At 41.3% G+C, this 19,049-nt stretch overlaps 1 protein-coding gene across 1 annotated transcript in view; it reads left to right on the top strand.

Moving 5' to 3' along the window:
• Positions 1 to 19,049, top strand: part of GRIN2B (glutamate ionotropic receptor NMDA type subunit 2B) — a 663,213-nt gene that overhangs the window by 530,194 nt on the left and 113,970 nt on the right. Inside the window, exon 4 of the mRNA XM_062195504.1 lies at positions 1,213 to 1,327. Within this exon, the coding sequence (XP_062051488.1) occupies positions 1,213 to 1,327 (115 nt within the window). The remainder of the gene's footprint in view (positions 1 to 1,212; positions 1,328 to 19,049) is intronic.

Below are 19,049 nucleotides of genomic sequence, written 5' to 3'. Positions count from 1 at the left end.
TGCTGTCTAAACATGTTTATGATTGCCAGGAGGATGTGCATACTAGCAACTTTGTTGTTTAACCTAATGTTACCTGGAAGAATCAAAGAAGGTCTCCTAGTTTCATTGAATCAGAGGACTTAAAAGAAGGACGTTTCAGCTGCCTCCTCTGTCTGTCTCATCACAGTTATAAGATGCTTCTGTTTTCTCTGCAGCCTGGGCTGCAGGCTCCGAAGTAGCACATTTTCTGTGAGCAGAGAGCTGATCATTATAGATTTCTCGCCCCTTATGGTAAAGGGACATTATTTGCCATTAGCACAGTTGTACTAATCCAGTTGTCATGAGCGCTGTGTGATACACAATGCAGAAACTGCTCATCAGATCACAGCAGACAGCAGGGGCGTGGGGTAGGCCTTGGTGCAGCTGTCGAGGAGGAAGATCATTTCATTGGTCTGGCTCTAGTAACCTCCAGAGTTTCCACTAATTTATGCAGATGTTCCCAAGGAACTCTCTGAAGTCCCTATCCCTCATTTTCCTACCCTTAAGATTTTCTGTTCACTTACACAGGGCAATATCCCTGGTTTCCAGATGTATCCCATGATACTAGATAACGGCCTACTGGATTCATCTAACAACTCTTAGAAGTTGGGCTGAGGAAGACATTAACTAATGATAAATTTTTTTAGTATCTCTAGGATGTAGTGAGACCCTATGCTCCCACATGACACCTCTCTTAGCAGGAAATTATCTTGGTGCACATACCCACTTTCTTGTCTCTACCACTTCCGCACTTTAGCTCCTTTCCTGAATAATAATAATCATTAACATTTAATGAAGGTTTACTATACACAATGCCCCTTGTAAAGTACCTAATCTAAGTTATTTCATTTAAACTTTCCCACCCTCACAAGGTGGATTCCTTTAATTATCCACTTTTTGCAGATAAAACAAAACAAAGAACCAAAGGCTCAAAAGGCTAAGTAATTTGCTCAAAGCCATAGCTATAGATGCAACTCAAATTACTTATTTAAAATTGTTATCTTTCATATTACTTTTTATATGAAAACTTGATTGACTGCATTGCCTAATCAAATGGAACTACAGGAATACCAAGGTTTATAATGATATCTGTATATCTAGCTATTGGTTTGTCTCCACCCAGCTTTATTTCTACCTATCATGTTCGTATACTTTCTTCATTCTTTTAACCTTCCATTTATTTTATCTTCACAGGTATCTGATCAATGTCACTTTTGAGGGGAGAAATCTGTCCTTCAGTGAAGATGGCTACCAGATGCATCCAAAACTGGTGATAATCCTTCTGAACAAGGAGAGGAAGTGGGAGAGGGTAGGACATGGCTTTTTTTATTCTTGTGCAAAGCAGAGGGGTAGGCCTGGCAGGTTTTGCAACACATTAAAGGAAAATAGCCCTTTGGTTTTGGTCCCTAGACCTGGGAAGCGAGAAATCATGCTTTAAAGATAGAGAAGAGCTAGCGAGTTCTCAAACTTGCATCTTCATTTTTTTTGCTATTTTGGTTAATCAACGGGTTGTTTTCTTTATGTATTTTAGTTTGATATCGGTAATTGCATTGCTGTTTGAGTCATGACCTTCTTTTAATGGAAGAGTATATATGTGTAATGTAATGTAATCTGGTGAAGAAACTGAGTCAGTGGTACAATTCTGAAGTTGTGTCCTACACAGGACCTCGGGAGGCCTATATAAAGACTAATTTATAAGCAGACAAAATTAGATCTTTGGTTCAGAAATGTTGCTATGCAAGACTATGCTCAGAATCTCTCCCACTGCCATCCGGTCACAGGGTTAGAAATTCAACCATTAGAAATTAAATTCTGTGTATGTTGGGCTTCACAGGTTCAACTCACTCTATTTAGGACCTTGAACAAATCTCTTAGCTATACTTTCATACTTAAAAAGGTACCCTGTACATAGTGAGCCCTTGGAATGTATTTCCTTTCCTTACTATTCCAGTTTCTCAGTTAAAACCAGTCATCACTGTTTTTTCTCCAAGTGTCCTCTGCAAGGCACTTGTCACTTGAGACACCTTGCTGAAAAATGGTTCTGTAGGGTTTCAGAGATGCTGCCTGCTGTGACTCATTCTAGAAGAATCTCAGAACCCATCAGCATTTGAAAGTTCAGAGGTGTCTTAGTCAAGAAACACCTTTAATTTTATTTAATATGGCATTTCCCAAAATGATTTTGCTGCAAGACTCCTTAGTTCATGCTGTTCACATTCTGTGAAAACATATTGGAACACTGATTGAAAACAAGTCCCACAAAATCCTTGGATCAGTTGTCTGAGGACAGCCATCATGCTGTCAGCATGCTTCTGACCACAATGGACACAAAGCTGTGTATTTATAGAGGAAGTAGCCATGAAAAGAGGTGGAGACAAATGTGTGAAATTCAGAGCCTTGTCCTGGAGAGGCGTGGACAGCCAGCTGTGTAAATGCACATAGGCAAAACAGGAGGTATGTGGCTTAGGCAGTGAACACGGGGCCAGCTTCTTCCGAGCTCAACACCTCAGGCTCTCATCTAATCGCTTTTATCAGGACACAACTCCAAGGCTGAAACTGTCTGATGTTCTTGATTAAAGTCACCTTCCCGTCATGGAGTATACTTTGTTTAGAAATGCTCTCCATCCCAATCAGGCTGCCTTTCACTGCCGCCATAGAGTCTTCATTCCAGAAGTGTTTGGGCCCCTCATGCATAACAGGCACTTCTGGATATCTCCAGAGGAGTGGTTATTAACAACTGAGACTTCATACGTGGATCCAAAGATCATCCAGCTGGGGTAGCTTTTATGCAGAAGACTCGAGATTCCTATCCCAAGTAGGTGCATCTCGCAACTGTTTTTGCTTAAACAGACACACTTCCAGTCTGCTGACTTCTCTTCCTGAGGCTGGAATCTGAGGCTTGTGACCCCCATGCCTTTCCATAATGAGACCCTTCCTCCTGAGATTTGGAATGCTTTCCTCTTCATTTCTACCTTTACTTGCTGGCTTTTGGATTTATTATTTACTTTGTATATGAGGCAGGAACCATGTGATAAGTTTTAAACAGGAATTCTTGTCTCAGTCTCCTGCTTTATCCATCTGGTCAGTTCTACCTAAAGCTGCTAGAATGAGCTTCCTAGTGCACAACTCTAGCATTCTTTCTCTGCCCAAACCCATTCAAGGCTTCTATGACTCATGGTTTGAGTCCGTATTTTGTCTGTTTTTGCATTCAAGGCTCAGATCTGTCTTCCTAGGCCCGTCTTCTCTTCCTTGTCACTTCTGTTTCCGCATCAAGCTGTACTGGGTTTCGTTCTATTCTGAGAATGTGCCTTTGTGTCTCTGACTCCTATACAAATGTTATGAAGTTTCTTTCCCCTGGAATGGATTGTCCAGTTATCCAAATCATAACCATCCTTTGAGCCAAATTAAAATGTTTCTGCCTCTTTCCCCAGTCTTTGAGCTATAATCCCTCACTCTCTTCTCCCCTGCAGCTTTGGTCCATACTTCCATGAAGCACCCATCATGTTGTGAGGTTGTTAGAGTTATATGTTGTAAGCCTCAAAGGGCAGAGACCATATCATTCTATCACTGTGTCTTCTCAGCAGCCTGGAAAGGTGTATTGCATATAGCCATTCAGTAAATGTCTGTGGAATGAATGAGAGCCACTATAGAATGAAATCATGAGTTCAAAATCTATCAGTAAAAATCCAAATTTATGCTTATTGCACTTGACACAATAGCTAGACTTTTTTGGAGGAGGAATAAAGTCTATGTAGATTGAATTTTTTTTTTTTTTGACAGGCAGAGTGGATAGTGAGAGAGAGAGAGACAGAGAGAAAGGTCTTCCTTTTTGCCGTTGGTTCACTCTCCAATGGCTGCTGCGGCCTGCACATCGCGCTGATCCGAAGCCAGGAGCCAGGTGCTTCTCCTGGTCTCCCATGCGGGTGCAGGGCCCAAGCACTTGGGCCATCCTCCACTGCCTTCCCGGGCCATAGCAGAGAGCTGGCCTGGAAGAGGGGCAACCGGGATAGAATCCGGTGCCCCAACTGGGACTAGAACCTGGTGTGCCAGCGCCGCAAGGCGGAGGATTAGCCTGTTAAGCCACGGCGCTGGCCTAGAATTTTTTAAAAGATTTATTTGAAAGGCAAAGCTAAAGACACACACAGAGAGAGAGAGAGAGAGAGAGAGAGAGAGAGAGAATGAGAATATCTTCTGTTGCCTAGTTCACTCTCTAAATGGTTGCAGCTGCCAGACCTGGGCTGATCCAAAGCCAGGAGCCAGGAGTTTCTTCCAGGTCTCCCATGTGGGTTCAGGGGCCCAAGGATTTGGGCCATCTTCTACTGCTTTCCCAGGAGCATTAGCAGGGAGCTGGATGGAAGTGGAGCAGCTGGGACACGAATAGATTGAATTTTTATAGATCATACATTAAATGTACTAAAGAAACTTGCTATTTAAAGACAGTGTGTAGTTAATCTTTTCATCAAGCATTTGGAGAAGAGTTGAGTAGAAGTAAATGAGTAGAAGTTTTTCGTGTTAACTTGGTTAAATCAGGGAACATTGCTGAGGGTAAATATTAGTGATGGTTGAGTTCACAGTGCCACATGGCTCCAGTGCCATACCTGGCTTCTGCTCACACGTGAACCCTAACAAGGGCTTCCAAGTTTAGGAGCTATGTGGTGAGGTGAGGGAGGGGGCATACAGAAGAAAACTGAGTTTGTTTTGAAGGGTTATATCTCCTAGGGCAGATTTGTCTTCTTGTCACTTAGGTAAGTATCATCTCACCAGAAGACTTCCCTGATGACCCATGCTGAACTGGCTGTCCACTCACTCCATTAGGGTTAGGCTTAGGCTTAGGCTTATTTTACTATTCTAAAAAATTTATTTTATATACTGAGGGAGGGAGAGAGAGGGAGAGAGAGAGTTATCCCCTGTTAACTGGTTCATTCAAATGCCTACAGCTCAAGTTAGGAGATGAGAACTCAATAGGGTCTCTCATATGGGTGGCAGGGACTGAAGTACACAGTCCATCACCTGCTGCCTCCCAGTGTATATGCATTAGCAGGAAGCTGGAGTTGAGAGTAGAGCTTAGACTCAAACCCAAGCACTTTGATATGGGATGTGGGCATTCCAAGCAGTGCCCCACCACTGCACCAAGTGTTTGCCCCATAATGCTTTATTTTAATTTTCTTCAGTAAACTTATTATCTAGTGCTTGGTTCATTTGGTTTCTTGTTTGTTTATTGCCTGTCTCTTCACATGGGGTGGATGTTTCATAAAAAGAAGGGCCTTGTGCTTCTCTGTAATTCTATTCCTTAAGAAGAGTTTCTTGCTCACAGAGACCAATCAAAAAATTCTTTTTTAAAAAATCTATTTGTTTATTATTTCAAAGACAGAGTTACCAGGAGAGGGAGAGACAGAGAGAGAAAGAGATCTTCCATCTGCTTGTTCACTCTCCAAATGGCCTCAATAGCCAGGGCTAGACCAGGCAGAAGCCAGGAGCCTGGAATTACATCCAGGTTTCCCACGTGGCTGCAGAGGCCCAAGCACTTGAGCCAACTTCCACTGCTTTCCCAGGTGCATTAGCAGGGAGCTGGGTTGGACTTGGAATAGCTGGGACACAAACTGGTTGCCATATGGGACACTGGCATTATAGGTGGCAGCTTAATCCACTGTACCACAGTGCCAGCCCTATATGATTTTTATATAAATGAAGAACCCATATGCTAAGAAGAGTTGGGATATTGACAATATATTTCAGTTTTGTTTGAAAAATCTCCCATTTAGACCAAGTGGTTTACTGAAGAGAGTATGAAAACAGACATCTTTCAAAAAAAAAAAAAAGAAAGAAAGAAAACAGACATCTTTCCACCTTTGGAATGAGCATTCCAGTGCCAGCAAAGGACTTGAGTGGGTAGTGACAGATATGTTCAGGGCAGCCCAGTACAGTGGGTGCTGTGTGAATGGCTGGGACAAGGCACCATGGGCCAAGGATGATTGTATTGTAGGTGTGAACCATGTGAGAGTATTTCAGAATATTCCCTTGGGTTCTTAAGAGTAGTCCCCAAACTTCTGTCTTCTGAGTTTGGTTCCTTTGGAAAGGCTTGAAGTCAATGTTATATAGTCTATGGTTTCAGAAATCAGAAAGAATTGAGTTCAGTTCCCCATGTTGCCAATTATCAGTTGGGTAAATTTGACATGCTACTGATGTTATTTGAGTCTGTTTCCATTCTGTAAGGTAGGGTTTTGAATAAGGCTCTTGTAAAGATTAAATGAGATTATATAGTAAAATATCAGTTAGTAGTGACTGCAAATGGCTCAGTGTTCAACAAATGTCAACACATTTTAGTCTAATTTTCTAAGGCAATATTTGCACAAGGTAAGAAGTCAAAAGGAACCAAAGAAAATCCAGCAAAAACAAAGTCCTCTTCTCCTGTCTTATTCCTTAGATGCAGCCTCTGTTGGCCCCTCTCCAGAGCAATCCTTGTTCCCAATTATTGGAGTCTTACCCAGAGAAGTCACTGTTGCCAATTTCTTGTACATTTTTTTCTGAAAATCCTCCAAGCATATACAAATTTTATATATTTACCCAGCCTCTTTTTGCTAATCAAATAGTATCTGCTCTTATATACCTTAAATTGGAGCCTATGTAAATAACCCCCAGGAGACAAGAATCACAGAGATCTGTGGATCACAATTATGTTCAAAGAAAGCCAAGAACATCTTTCTCATGTGCAGGATCATTAAGGATATTTCAAAAGGAATACACAGACACAATGAGGCATAGCACCTGCTTGCAGACAGCGCAGGGTGTATTGCAAAGAGTAGGGAATGATGAAAAAATAATTGTGTGCAGAGTAAGACTCTGTAAGTGTGGGACAGCTGCATAAACTTGCATTAAAAATAGTCTGGCGCCGAGAAGCAGTTCCAGCAAGCTCTCAGGCTGCTGTCTTTAGCAGAGCCTCTCATGATTTGCTTCATTGCTACTGCTCTCTGCTTCCATTTAATCGTTCCTAAAATGGGGATAATAAAAATGAAATGCAGTGGGTGTGTGTTCTGAGTAATGACTTCAAGAAATGATGATGGTGCATTTTCAGGCTCTAAGATGTAAACAGACCTTACAGGGATGGTCTGGGTCAGAATTAAAGGAGAATAAGTGGGATTTAAATCACAGCTGTCTTTTCTCCAAAGAGACGAGAGGGGCATTTCGTAAACCCACTCCCTCTTCTCTTCTTCCACCTACCAGAAGAAGCCCTTCTTAATGTGAATGACAGTATTTTCAGTTTGTGTGGGTTATTTTTTGGGCTTCTTGGTCCTGCCGTTGTCTGTAGCTTGTGATGGTGGCATGACGCAGCTTGTGAAACCACTATTGACCAGTGAAGAAAGTGCTAGAAGTCAAAGTGTTTGGCCCCTACTGCTGGCCCCATAGGAGTGCTTATGAAGGAGTGTGTGGATCAGGGGGAAGGACAAAGGGTGATCAGACTGAGGAAAGTAAGACCCCAAAAGCTGTGGCAGCAACACCAACTCAGTGGAAGAGAGGTGTTTTGCCAGTGTCTGGAGCCTTTGATAAATAAGACAGGGCAAGGGATACTGCAAGTTTCTAGTGACTTTGTATCCAGGAGGCAGCACTAACTCCTTGTTTGGGCATCCTGCTCTACTTGTATCTAAGGACTGTAGTGATTGTATTCTGCAACAATCAATTCAGTGATAATACAAGAAAAGTCAGTTGCTGCCATGGTAGATATTACTTTGAAAGCTTTTTTTCCTACCATTAAACTATTTTTAAAGATTTATTCATTTATTTGAAAGGCAGAAAGAGAGAAAGCGCAATAGAGAGATTGTCTATCTGCTGGTACACTTTTGGTACACTTTCCAAATGCCTGCAATAACCAAGACTGGACCAAGCAAAAGCCAGGAGCCCAGAACTCTCTTTGAGTCTCCCATGTTGGTGACAGGGATCCAAGTACTTAGACCATCATCTGCTGCCTTCCCAGATGCATTAGCAGGAAGCTGGATCCAAAGTAGAGGAGCTGGGACTGGAAGCAGGCGCTCGGTGTGGGATGTGTGCGTCCTGTGTGGCAGTTGAGTCCTCTGAGCCAGAACATTCACCCCTACTTGAAAGCTTGGTACTGTCAAAATCAAATAGCCATTCCATCCTTTGTGCATAAATATGCGTGCGCTTGCGCACGCACACACACACACACACACACACACGAGCTCGGGAAAACACTGACAGACTGCTCATGGATGCAGGAATCAATTTTGTTTGCATCTCTGCTGCACAGTGCAAGACATTACTGACTAGCCATAATATTTGGTGGCTGCTGAGGTCACCTGCACCAACTGTGCTGCACCTGCCAGCCCAGATGAGAGGCAAGGGAGCATCCATTCTCACCCCAGACTCCACAGAGGGCATTGAAGGATTGAAACAGATACTCCCCATGTAAGCAGCATTTGCTGTGGCTCTCCTGATCCCCGTGTTTGACAACATGCTGTTTTCACTGACGTTGAACTGAGTGCTAATATGCATCAGTGGATTAAGGGATTAGAAAACAGGATCTATGGAGAAAGGCTTTGAGAATTAGGGCCCTTAAGAGGAAGAAGAAAAGGGCAACGAGGTGATGACTTACTCTGTTTAAATGTGTGAAGAATTTTTGTACCATGTATGGAGATCAGCTTTTCACTTTTTCCTCTGAGACAGAACGAGAGGAAGTGGGTTTAAGATCAAGCAGAGGGGATTTATATTAGCTATAGGAAGAATTTCTTAATGGAGAGACGTGTTGAATGGTAGAGTTGTTAACAACACTGAGGAATGACTTTCAAAGTCCTAAAAATTGGATCTGTCCTTGTTTCTTTGTAGTGCATGTTCCTGCCAAACTGCAGTGTATGAACTCTGTGGCTTCAAGAGTTTTCCTTCTCCCCTCCTTTCTCCATCTCCCCTCCCTACTCCCTTTCCCTATTCCCTCTTTCCTTCTCAAGCAAGATTACTGTGCACCTGCCATGAGCCAAGTACAGCCCCCACCAAATTATTAGTTTTCCTAGTAGCTGAAATGAAAAAAATAAGTAAAATACCATTGCAAGAAGAAAGGTGCTTATGGTGCCCCTTAAGAGTTTTGTAGCCCACAGTGATTTTCAGCCTCATTATTTGGTAAGTCTGAGGTTTCATGCTGCTTGGTAAGCAAAGATTCTGCTAATGTATCTTTAACTTATACCCATGGCTCCTACACACAGCCACTGACTTATGTATTTTAGGGTGTTTTTCCAAGTTGAGATTATTGCAGATTCTCACATCCAAATGTTCTCTTGTTCTTGTTTCCTGAGCACTGAGATACCTGTCCCATCCTTTTGCCAATGCCCTTTTCTGGGAGTCCAGAAAGAGACTATTAGGGTCATCCCTTAGGGGAGGAGGAAGCATGCTGCTGGCCCCTAAGGTCTCAACATTGATATTAAGTTCAGTCCACAAGGTCAGGCTTCTACTATCATCTGCACTTGTGAAATAGAGAAGCAGGATGTATTGGGGGAATAGACTTCAGAAATATCATTTCAGAAAAGCTGGTTGTCTTCAGGTACTTGTCACCAGCCACTGAATGAAAAGGATAAAAGAACAAGATAACCTTGGTTGACTTTACTTCTGAATCCTGTACATGCTGATGGGGAGAAAAAGCAGAACTGAACTCAAGGATTGAAATATTGGCTTAACCTTGGCTTAAGGAAACACAGTAAAAAGGAAAATGTCCCCAAAGCCAAAAGATGTCTTTCATCCATCTTGCTTCAACTTTATTGAGATTTTTTTATTTCATGACAGTTATCTATAGTTGGCCCCTGAATCCTCTGAACTGTTTTTCTATTTGCTAGGTTATAACATTTTTCCAGTAGTGGTACTCAAGAAGAAAGAAGGGTATAGATGACTTCTCTGACTATACCCCAAGTTAAAATAATTTAAAATTTTCTTATTATAAGCATACTTAATGTTTATTAAAGACATGGCAGGAGTATAAAATAACATTTACCCATGTCCACAAGTATACATAATTATTCTATTTCTTGCTGGTGTTTTTTGCTGTCACATTATGTAGGTGTGTATGTATTGTAACACAATAAAATGTGATAGAATTGGTATATATGAGAGGATTTAAATTGCTCATGGAAAAGGGATATTAAGAAAAGCTATACATGGATTTCAAATTTTTTTTATCAATTTGCACCAAAACAAACTTATCTTTTAATTTCACTTTTCCATAAACATTCTGAAGTCCTTTTATATATAATATATGCATGGTTTGCAATCTACTTTTTTCCCTTATGAGGATCTTGTGGGCATGTTTCTATTTTATTAAGATTATTCAAAATCATGAACTTTGATCCTCTAATTCCATGTTACAGTTGTATCACCTTTTTTAAAGCTTGTCTCTTATGATTTGAGATTCATATGTCCATTAGGAATTCTGGTTCTCATATGAAAATAAGTTCAGTTATTGATGGTCCAACTTTGATTCCATAAGATTGCTTTGTAAGGTGACAAATTCTGGCAATTTTGTTGTTTTCTGGTTCCCTAAATGTTAAAAACTGAGACCATTTACTTTGGGAGTTGTTTGGTTTATATGGATTCAGTGACAACAAGTGGGGACATGTCAGCATGCGGGACCCTCATTTGCTACGGCCTACTGGGAGTCTCATTTTATTCTTCCAACTGTGTGTGCTGCCTTCTAACTCTGATACATATGAGATACTTAAGAAAGTTTGTGTGGGAAATGGAAGTAAATGATAAGTTTATTTTGGTGCAAAAAAAATTGAAATCTGTGCATATGAGAGCTCTATGAAAAGTTCATGCAAACTGTGTATCGTGAGAAATCTATGCATAGATTTCAAAATTATATTCTTCTTGTGTTTGCTTTTACATCACATAGCGAATGGGGCTAGCCATATGTTCTGTGTCTATCTGCATTTTTCATTATCCCAGTTTCATTTTTCTTAGAGCTGGGGGCTTGTAATATTCCTGCCCAAGTTCCCAAGGAATCAGTAGGGCCATTCCTTGCTGTAGCACCCTTGCTGGGGCTATTTCTAATCCCTGGTTCACAGGTGCCCTGGAAGGGGGAGAGCAATACCCTGCTCTCACTGGTGGGGCAACGCGTGGATGACTCACATCCTCCCAGCATGATGAGCCTCAAGACAGATGGGTATTATACCAATGTACTTTTTTTCCATACCTTTATGTATTTTCTACCAAACAAGCTACTTGGTGCATGTATTAATAGCATATTGACTTTAGCTGAGATCTGAAGTGTGACATTAAAGCATAATATCTGATTGTCCTTCATACACAAGCATGCCTCTATTGATCTAGCACCAGGAAAGCTTATGCTTTGACTTCTCCCTACAGTGAAGATGGATTTGTTCTAGTCATGTAAAGTCTGTGTATCTCTCTCTCTGTCTCCCTCCATGGTACCTATTGATGAGAACTGGCCAGCAACAGGGTAAAAGTCATCTATGTATCCAGAGAAAGAAGCTCTGCCTTTAGCATTACTAATTCTGCTAAGTACTGCAGTACAAAGATTTAAGGGGAACTGTTGGCTAACAAAGAACGTAAATTGTCTTTTAAATGAAAGCTATTAATAAAAAACATGGAGAAAAAAATTTCCCACAGCAGCCATGGAACTCAGATGATTCAAGATAGCCTCATGATTTTCTCTATTAGAATTATTTCTACTCATGATTTTGTGAACATTTTCTGATAAAGAGGAAGGTCTTAAGATGGCTTCTTGGAAGTTCTTCTACTATCCTTTGCCCCTTCCTCCAGCACCACCATACACAGGTGTTCTTTTCTACTCAGGAAGGTAGCCTACTGCTAGCTTTAAGGGTGTTCCAGGTCGTAGCTCTGTTAGCTAAATGCTCTGAAGGTTTAACTGTGAAGCAAATCTGTGCCAAGGAGTGATGAGGGGGAAAGGAAAGTAAAGGAAGAAGAATGACTAAAGCCAGCAGTCATTGCAGAGACTGATAGATCTTAAGGGGAAAAAACTATGCCCACTGCTGCATTTTGCAGGGGTATACACATCCCTGTTTGCACCAAACTTTGGATTTGCTTTTGCATTTTTTTGGTCTAAGGATATAGCGTACAGTGTCTTCTGAGGTTATGGTCTTTGGCTATTCCTAACACAATAGACAAAAGTACTTCAAAAAGTTTATGGAAATGTAATGAAAAGAAAAAATTCCAATCCATGCATAGTTGTTCATAATATGTATTCTTAATGAACATTTTGAAGACCTCATTCTATTTATGGATTTCAAAATATGTTTGCACCCAAATAGATTTATCTTTTCATTGCATTTTCTTTGCACCTTTTGAAGTCCCTGCATATACTATGTTTATCATCATTCATTCCATTGAGGAGGGAGTTTTCTGACAGTGGAACACAATATTCCCCCTTTGGTAGGATTTCTAGTGGATATTTAAGCCACCTTATCCTTCTCTTTATAGAAAAGTGAAAGAACAATTCTATTTTTCCTATGAGCACAAACACATGCTAGAATAATATAGTCTGGGATTAAGGGATGGTAGGAAGATTTGGCCACCAACCCATCTGAGTTTTATCTAACACTTTATGAGACATGCTATTTATAGAGAACTTAACATTTAACAGTACGATCCTATTTGGCTTCCTACTAAGACTTTGAGAAATACTTGTATATGTAAATCAGCAAAGGCTCAGAGGGGCCACATGATTTTCCCAAAGTCATACATCTAAGGAGCGGCAGAGCTGGATGTAGACATTTATGTCCAGCTCTGTTGATGTCCAATATACTTTTTACCTCAACACACAGAATATAAAAGGATAACTAAGCCAATAAGATCAAGGCATAGAAGTATCAGCAGGGGTAACTTTGTAGAACAGCAGCCAGTTTGCACCATGGAAACATGCAGACCCTATTGCTTCAGCGTTTGAAAACCCACATGTTAAGAAGTGGTTTATTGCTATTGTGGGAGTAAGAGGTGTTAATTAACCCAGACTGTGACTGGCTTTTTCATTGTAACATTTTCCTGAGATTAAGAAAAATGGAATGAAGAAAGGATGTAAGGAGAGAATGATAGAGGGAAGAAAAGAGGGAGAGGGTAGATAAGAGTGAAAAATCCATTATTTATTTATTTAGAAGGGCAGAGACTCAGAGATGGACAAAGATAAATCCCCCATCCACTGGTTCACTCCCCAAATATCCATGCAGCCAGGACTGGGCCAGGCCAAACCAGGAGCCAGGAACTCTATCTAGGTCTCCCAAGTGAGTGACAGGGACCCAACTAGTTGAGCCATCACTTGCTGCTTTCCAGAGTGCACATTAGCAGGAAGCCAGAATTAGTAATGGAGCTGGGGCGCCAATATAGGATGCAGGTGTCCCAAGTGGCAGCTTAGCTGTTACACTAAATACCCACCTCCAGAAGCTGTCTTTCCCTATGTCCCTGTAGCTCTTGGTTAACTCTTATTAAACACACACATACACAAGTATATACACACCCTACACGTCCTCTCCATTCTGATGAAAATAGGGACCTGTTTTCTCCTACAGTGTAGAGGGAACCTGTGTCTTAACTCTATTTAGCTAAAGCTATAAGCTTTGAATGGCCAAGCCATGGTTACCTCCAGAAACAGCTGTCAGGGTCCTCACTGCACAGGAGGATTTTCTAGGAATCCTTCATCCTCTCCACTGGCAGTTCTAAAGGTCAGCCACTATGGCAGTGACACTGAGGCCATGCAGCCCCATTGACCAGATTTCTGCTGGCGATACACAGAAAAATGTTGCAACTCGAAGCGGAAGTTAAAATCGCTGACCTACAAAACAGACTTTAAATCTTAGTAGGACAGTGACATGAAAATTTAACTTTGCTTTATATAAAACACAATCAACCAAATATTTTATGAACACAACTAGCTAAGGGAGAGTTGTTTTGAGATCGCCTATAAAACTAGATTAATTAAATGAGGTTTGCTGAATTTTATATACAAATAAAAAGAAAAGTAGTAGCAAGTTTAATGCATAAGAGCATCAATCTGTGTTTCATCCTTGCTCCCTCAGTGTTTCCCAAGTATGCCTGTGGGGTTCACATTTCATTTAAGAGGGATACGAATATTTTTGTATTTAAAACATCACGTATTTGTTCTTACAATTGTCTTCTGTTTTTGGCAAGTGACACTTATTTATGCTTACATTAATGATATGACATTTTTAATAGATATGTTATTGCAAATTGAAAATGGATGGTATCTAGAAGTAGCAAAGTTGTTCCAGTGTTACCTGATTAATTGCCATTTGGGACATATTCACAGGGCAAAGTGTGCTCCACCTCCCCTGCCAATCCTCATATTGTAGCATTCAAGGCTGACCACCTCACCTTCTGCTCCCCTGTTACCTCTCTTCATTTAGCCTATACGCCAGCATAATTTTAGCAATGCACCATTCTTTGACACCTCTTTGCACATTTATGCCTTGTCTTATGCTGTTCTCTTAATCTTTTAATTTTAAAAATTTTTTATTTTTTTATTTTTATTTTTTTTGACAGGCAGAGTGGACAATGAGAGAGACAGAGAGAAAGGTCTTCCTTTGCCGTTGGTTCACCCCCCAGTGGCAGCCGCGGCTGGCGCACTGCGGCCGGAGCACTGTGCTGATCCAAAGCCAGGAGCCAGGTGCTTATCCTGGTCTCCCATGCAGGTGCAGGGCCCAAGCACTTGGGCCATCCTCCACTGCACTCCCGGGCCACAGCAGAGAGCTGGCCTGGAAGAGGGGCAACCGGGACAGAATCCGGCGCCCCGACCGGGACTAGAACCCGGTGTGCCAGCGCCGCAGGTGGAGGATTCGCCTATTGAGCCGCGGTGCCAGCCCACTGTTCCCTTAATCTTTGATCTGAACTTTTCCTTGGAAGCAAAGTTTAAAAGCCAAGAGGCACCATATCTTGTTCTATGCCTGGAACAATGATTAAACCAAAGAAGTGTAATATGATGTTGCACCCACTTTTCACTGCTTCAGTTTCTTCATCTATGAAGTAAGGATACTAACAGCACCTACCTCAAGTTGTTGCTGTAAAGTCAACTAAGTTTTAATCTATGTAAAATGCTTACCACAGTGTCTGATAGGCAGCAAGTGTTAGGCACATGTTCACTATTATTTTACTTGAAAAGATTTCAAACCAATGATAATATAATTGGAATTATATTCCAGAAAACAAGAATATAGAGAAAATGATCACATGTACCCACAAAAATGCATGTAGAACTAGGTTAGATTTTTGTCTTAGCCATTGCAAAGAAAGAACTAAGAACACAGCACATGGAATCCTTGATGTACTTGGTGATTGGCTGGCCATGGGGAAGCTTCCTTCATTCATTCTAAAATGACTTTTTGTACTGGGATTTTAAAACATTGAGTCTCTGTTTATAATAAAGTAATAGCAAAGTTCACAACATAGTACAGAAGTCCATGCTGGGCGCATCACTCAGATAATCAGGGAATTAGAACTGCCTTAGCTCAAGTTTCACACATTGTGGGTTCTCGGTGATCATTAAATAACAACCCAACACATTAAGCAATAATAATGGTTTATGAAAGCTTGCAGTGTGTCTTTGCTCTGTTTGATCTGCCTGGGTTTCATTTCACTATAATAAACTACTGCTCTGTGGTTGATAATAAAGACCTGCCAGTCTTTCCTTTATGACTTCCTGGTTCTGTGGCAGCCACATTGGCCTGCAGCCATTAAAGGAATTCCTTCCATAAGGGAAAGTGGTTTACTGTCAAAAGACTCAGCCACAGACAAGATTAAATATAAAGTATACTGCAGTGACACGTTGTAGGAGGAGTGGTGAATGATAGCAATGACTGACATCCTGATGTTGTCTACAGTAATGATTCTCAAAGTTCAGCCCCTCCCTCCACCTCCAGTACCAGCATCATCTGGGAACATAGTAGAATTGCAGATTCTCAGACTCTATTCCAGGAGATCTGGGGATGATACTCGGACATCTGAGCTTCAACCTGTAGAACACAGGACAATTTATCACAGATACTTCCTTTTCTCAAGAAGAGGAGTCTTTAATGGAGATTTAAGATGGCCACTATGTCATTATTCTCTGTTCTCGTTTTCCAGCCATTAACTTTAAAATAAAATGAAACCATTGTCCCTCCTTGAAGTGGAGGACAGAGCCAGATGTCAAGCAAGAAATGGTTAATTCCAGGCCCACTGGCTCCCGGAGATTCTAAATCACCTGCCGTCCTCCTGTGACTGCTGAAGAACTTCTGTCACTTCAGGCTGAGAGCCTGGGTTTATTCACTCAGCAGAGATTTCTCTATCCCCTGCTGAGTGTCAGCCACTCTTTTGGGTGTTGGGGAAACAATACTGAACAAGACCAGCAAGTTCCCTGTCTTGGCAAGGAAGGGCAAATAGCAAACATCTATCCAAATAAAAGAGGCCAGCATGTGGTACAGTAGGTTAAGCCTCTGACTACAATGCCGGCATCCCATTTGAGCATTGGTCCCAGTCCTGGCTACTCTGCTTCCAGTCAAGCTCCCTGCTAATATGCCTGAAAAAGCAGTGGAAGATGGCCCCAGGACTTGGGCCCTGCCAGCTAGTCGGGAGACCTGGATGGAGTCCTTATGGCTGTTGCAGTCATTTGGAGAGTGAACCAGTGAATGAAAGATCTCTTTTCTCTTACCCTCGCCCTTGCTTTCTGTCTCTCCCTCTCCCTTTCCCTTTCTCTGTAACTCTGCCTTTGAAATAAACAAATAAATCTTTAAAAATAGGATCACTTCAGGTAAAGCCAAAGGCTATGAGGTGGTAAAACAGGGTGTAGTGGCCCTCAAAGGGGCTTTTAGAAATGGATTTATTATTTTAAACAAATTGCCAGATACATTTCTACAGACTATGTCCAAGGGCTGTTGTAAGAAATTTAACTGGCAACATATCTGAAGTAAAACTTTTCAAATTATGCCCAAAAGTCCTCTGCTTAAATTTTCTATAGATTCAGTTTTGAGGCTACAGACCCACTTTTAAGCCACAGGGGAAATGTGGTACTATTTGATCTTTCTTCTTCTTTCATTGCTGTTACGTTTTCAAGAATGGGATATGAATTTTTACAATCTGACACATCAGGCTATGAACATTTCAATATTTGTGCTTGATATTTTTTTCCAAAAAATCAAGAAGCATTAACCCTCATTGTTTAATAAAAATTGTACTTAGTAAATTATCTACCCTCACCTCTACTTTGGTCTTTCACAGCTATGGTGGCAATTATTTCACATTTTTAATTGTCCCCATTTGACACTGTAGCATCAGAGTGTGACACTGCACGAGGACCTGGTGGACATGTGTAGAAAGCATTATGATCTGCCACTCTACAGACTGCTTTTGAGGAATAGGCAAATTCTAAGTGGCCTAAAAGAGGTCTATTTAATGAGTAAGTTAGTTTTTAGCATTTAAAATTCAGATTCCCAGAGAATTCCAGATTTCTGCATTTCCTTAAACATCAGGAGATTTGAAAACCTGGGCTCACGTGCTTCTGAGAGCAAGGCAGTAGCTTCCTTTGGATGGTTACATGCTCTCCAGCACAACAAGCCCTCCCAGACTCCACCTCTTATTAATAATCTACCTGTCCCAGGAGAAAATGGAATGTGCAACTTTTAGAACAGGCATGAATACATGAAATAGTTGTGTCCTACTTAAAATATATAGCTTAGAAATGGGTGCATTCAGGATTCAGGAACTGCAGTTCACCTTGGAGCCTCGAGGAGGTAGCTGAGAATTCTGAGCAAGACTGAAAATGCCTGAGAACACAGAGTAATCATAGTTACATATTGTGCTGATTCTCTACTTACATCTTAGAGCTGCAGAGGGTGAAAGGCATTGCTTGTCTGAAGGACTTTGTATTTATCAGATGAGATCCAAAAAATACCAGTTTTCAATGCCTGTCAAGTATTAGGTATATGAAGTCTAAGTATCTAAGTGAAGTAACAATCCACGAGGAATACCTGGAAAGTCCTCCTAAGTGTGAGCTTTCAAGAGGAATTTGATCCAAAGGCACCTACCCAGCAAAGAAAGGAAAGGCTCAGCAGATGGACAGCTCAGCATGAAGATGGGGAGAGCGAGGAAGGCGTGGGTAAATGTGAATTCAAAGATTGAAAGGGGATAAACTGAATTAGCAATCAATGTAGAGACAAAACATGTCATGTCTTAAATGAGAAAACTGATAGCAAGTAAAGAGACAGTGACAGTCTGAGTATAGAAAGAGAGCAAGATGATTTTCAGACAGGCTAACTCTTATTAAATGAAACCAAGATAGAAAAGAGAGGAAAGAGAGGGAGAGACAGACAGAAAGGGGGGGGGGGGGGTAGAGAAAGAGGGAGGGAGAGAGAGGGAGGGAGAGAGAGAGATACCTGGTAGAGGAGCCACATTCAACTGGGATGTTGAACATTTATGACAGAAGGAAGGAAAGCTACCATTGACAGTAATTGCACACATGTCTTTACATTTGGACATGTGCTAAATAATGTGTGCTTAGTCTTTTTCTACCATGAGAAAATAGTATTTTAGATTCCTCCACACCCTACCCCAGAAGTTACAAATGTTCAATCTCAGAGAGGAATTTCCATGTATTGAAAGATGCTCAATGTCCATTTATCATGTTTTTGTGTTCTGCAAAGCTCCCATAACCTCTTATGTTTTGACCCCCATTGGCATTTCTGTTCTCCATGTGTAAACAGAATCACAAATACCACAGAAGGAGACTTTGCTTTTGCTACCTGTGTCTAGAATTATCACTTCTTTCATCAATCAGTTAGCTTCAGTTCAGTTCAACAGACACATAATGAAGGGCTTCTCTACGGAGAGCCCTGGGCTAGGTTCTAAAAGGAAAATGAAAGTAAGACTTGCTGATCTCAGGGCACAAAACCTCTTTTTAAATTTCTAAGGCTGGCACCATGGCTTAACAGGCTAATCCTCTGCCTTGCGGCGCCGGCACACCGGGTTCTAGTCCCGGTTGGGGTGCCGGATTCTATCCCAGTTGCCCCTCTTCCAGGCCAGCT

The sequence above is a fragment of the Lepus europaeus genome, chromosome 6, assembly GCF_033115175.1.
Source record: "Lepus europaeus isolate LE1 chromosome 6, mLepTim1.pri, whole genome shotgun sequence".
Classification (NCBI taxonomy): domain Eukaryota; kingdom Metazoa; phylum Chordata; class Mammalia; order Lagomorpha; family Leporidae; genus Lepus; species Lepus europaeus.
This window is presented reverse-complemented; position numbering and strand designations above follow the sequence as displayed.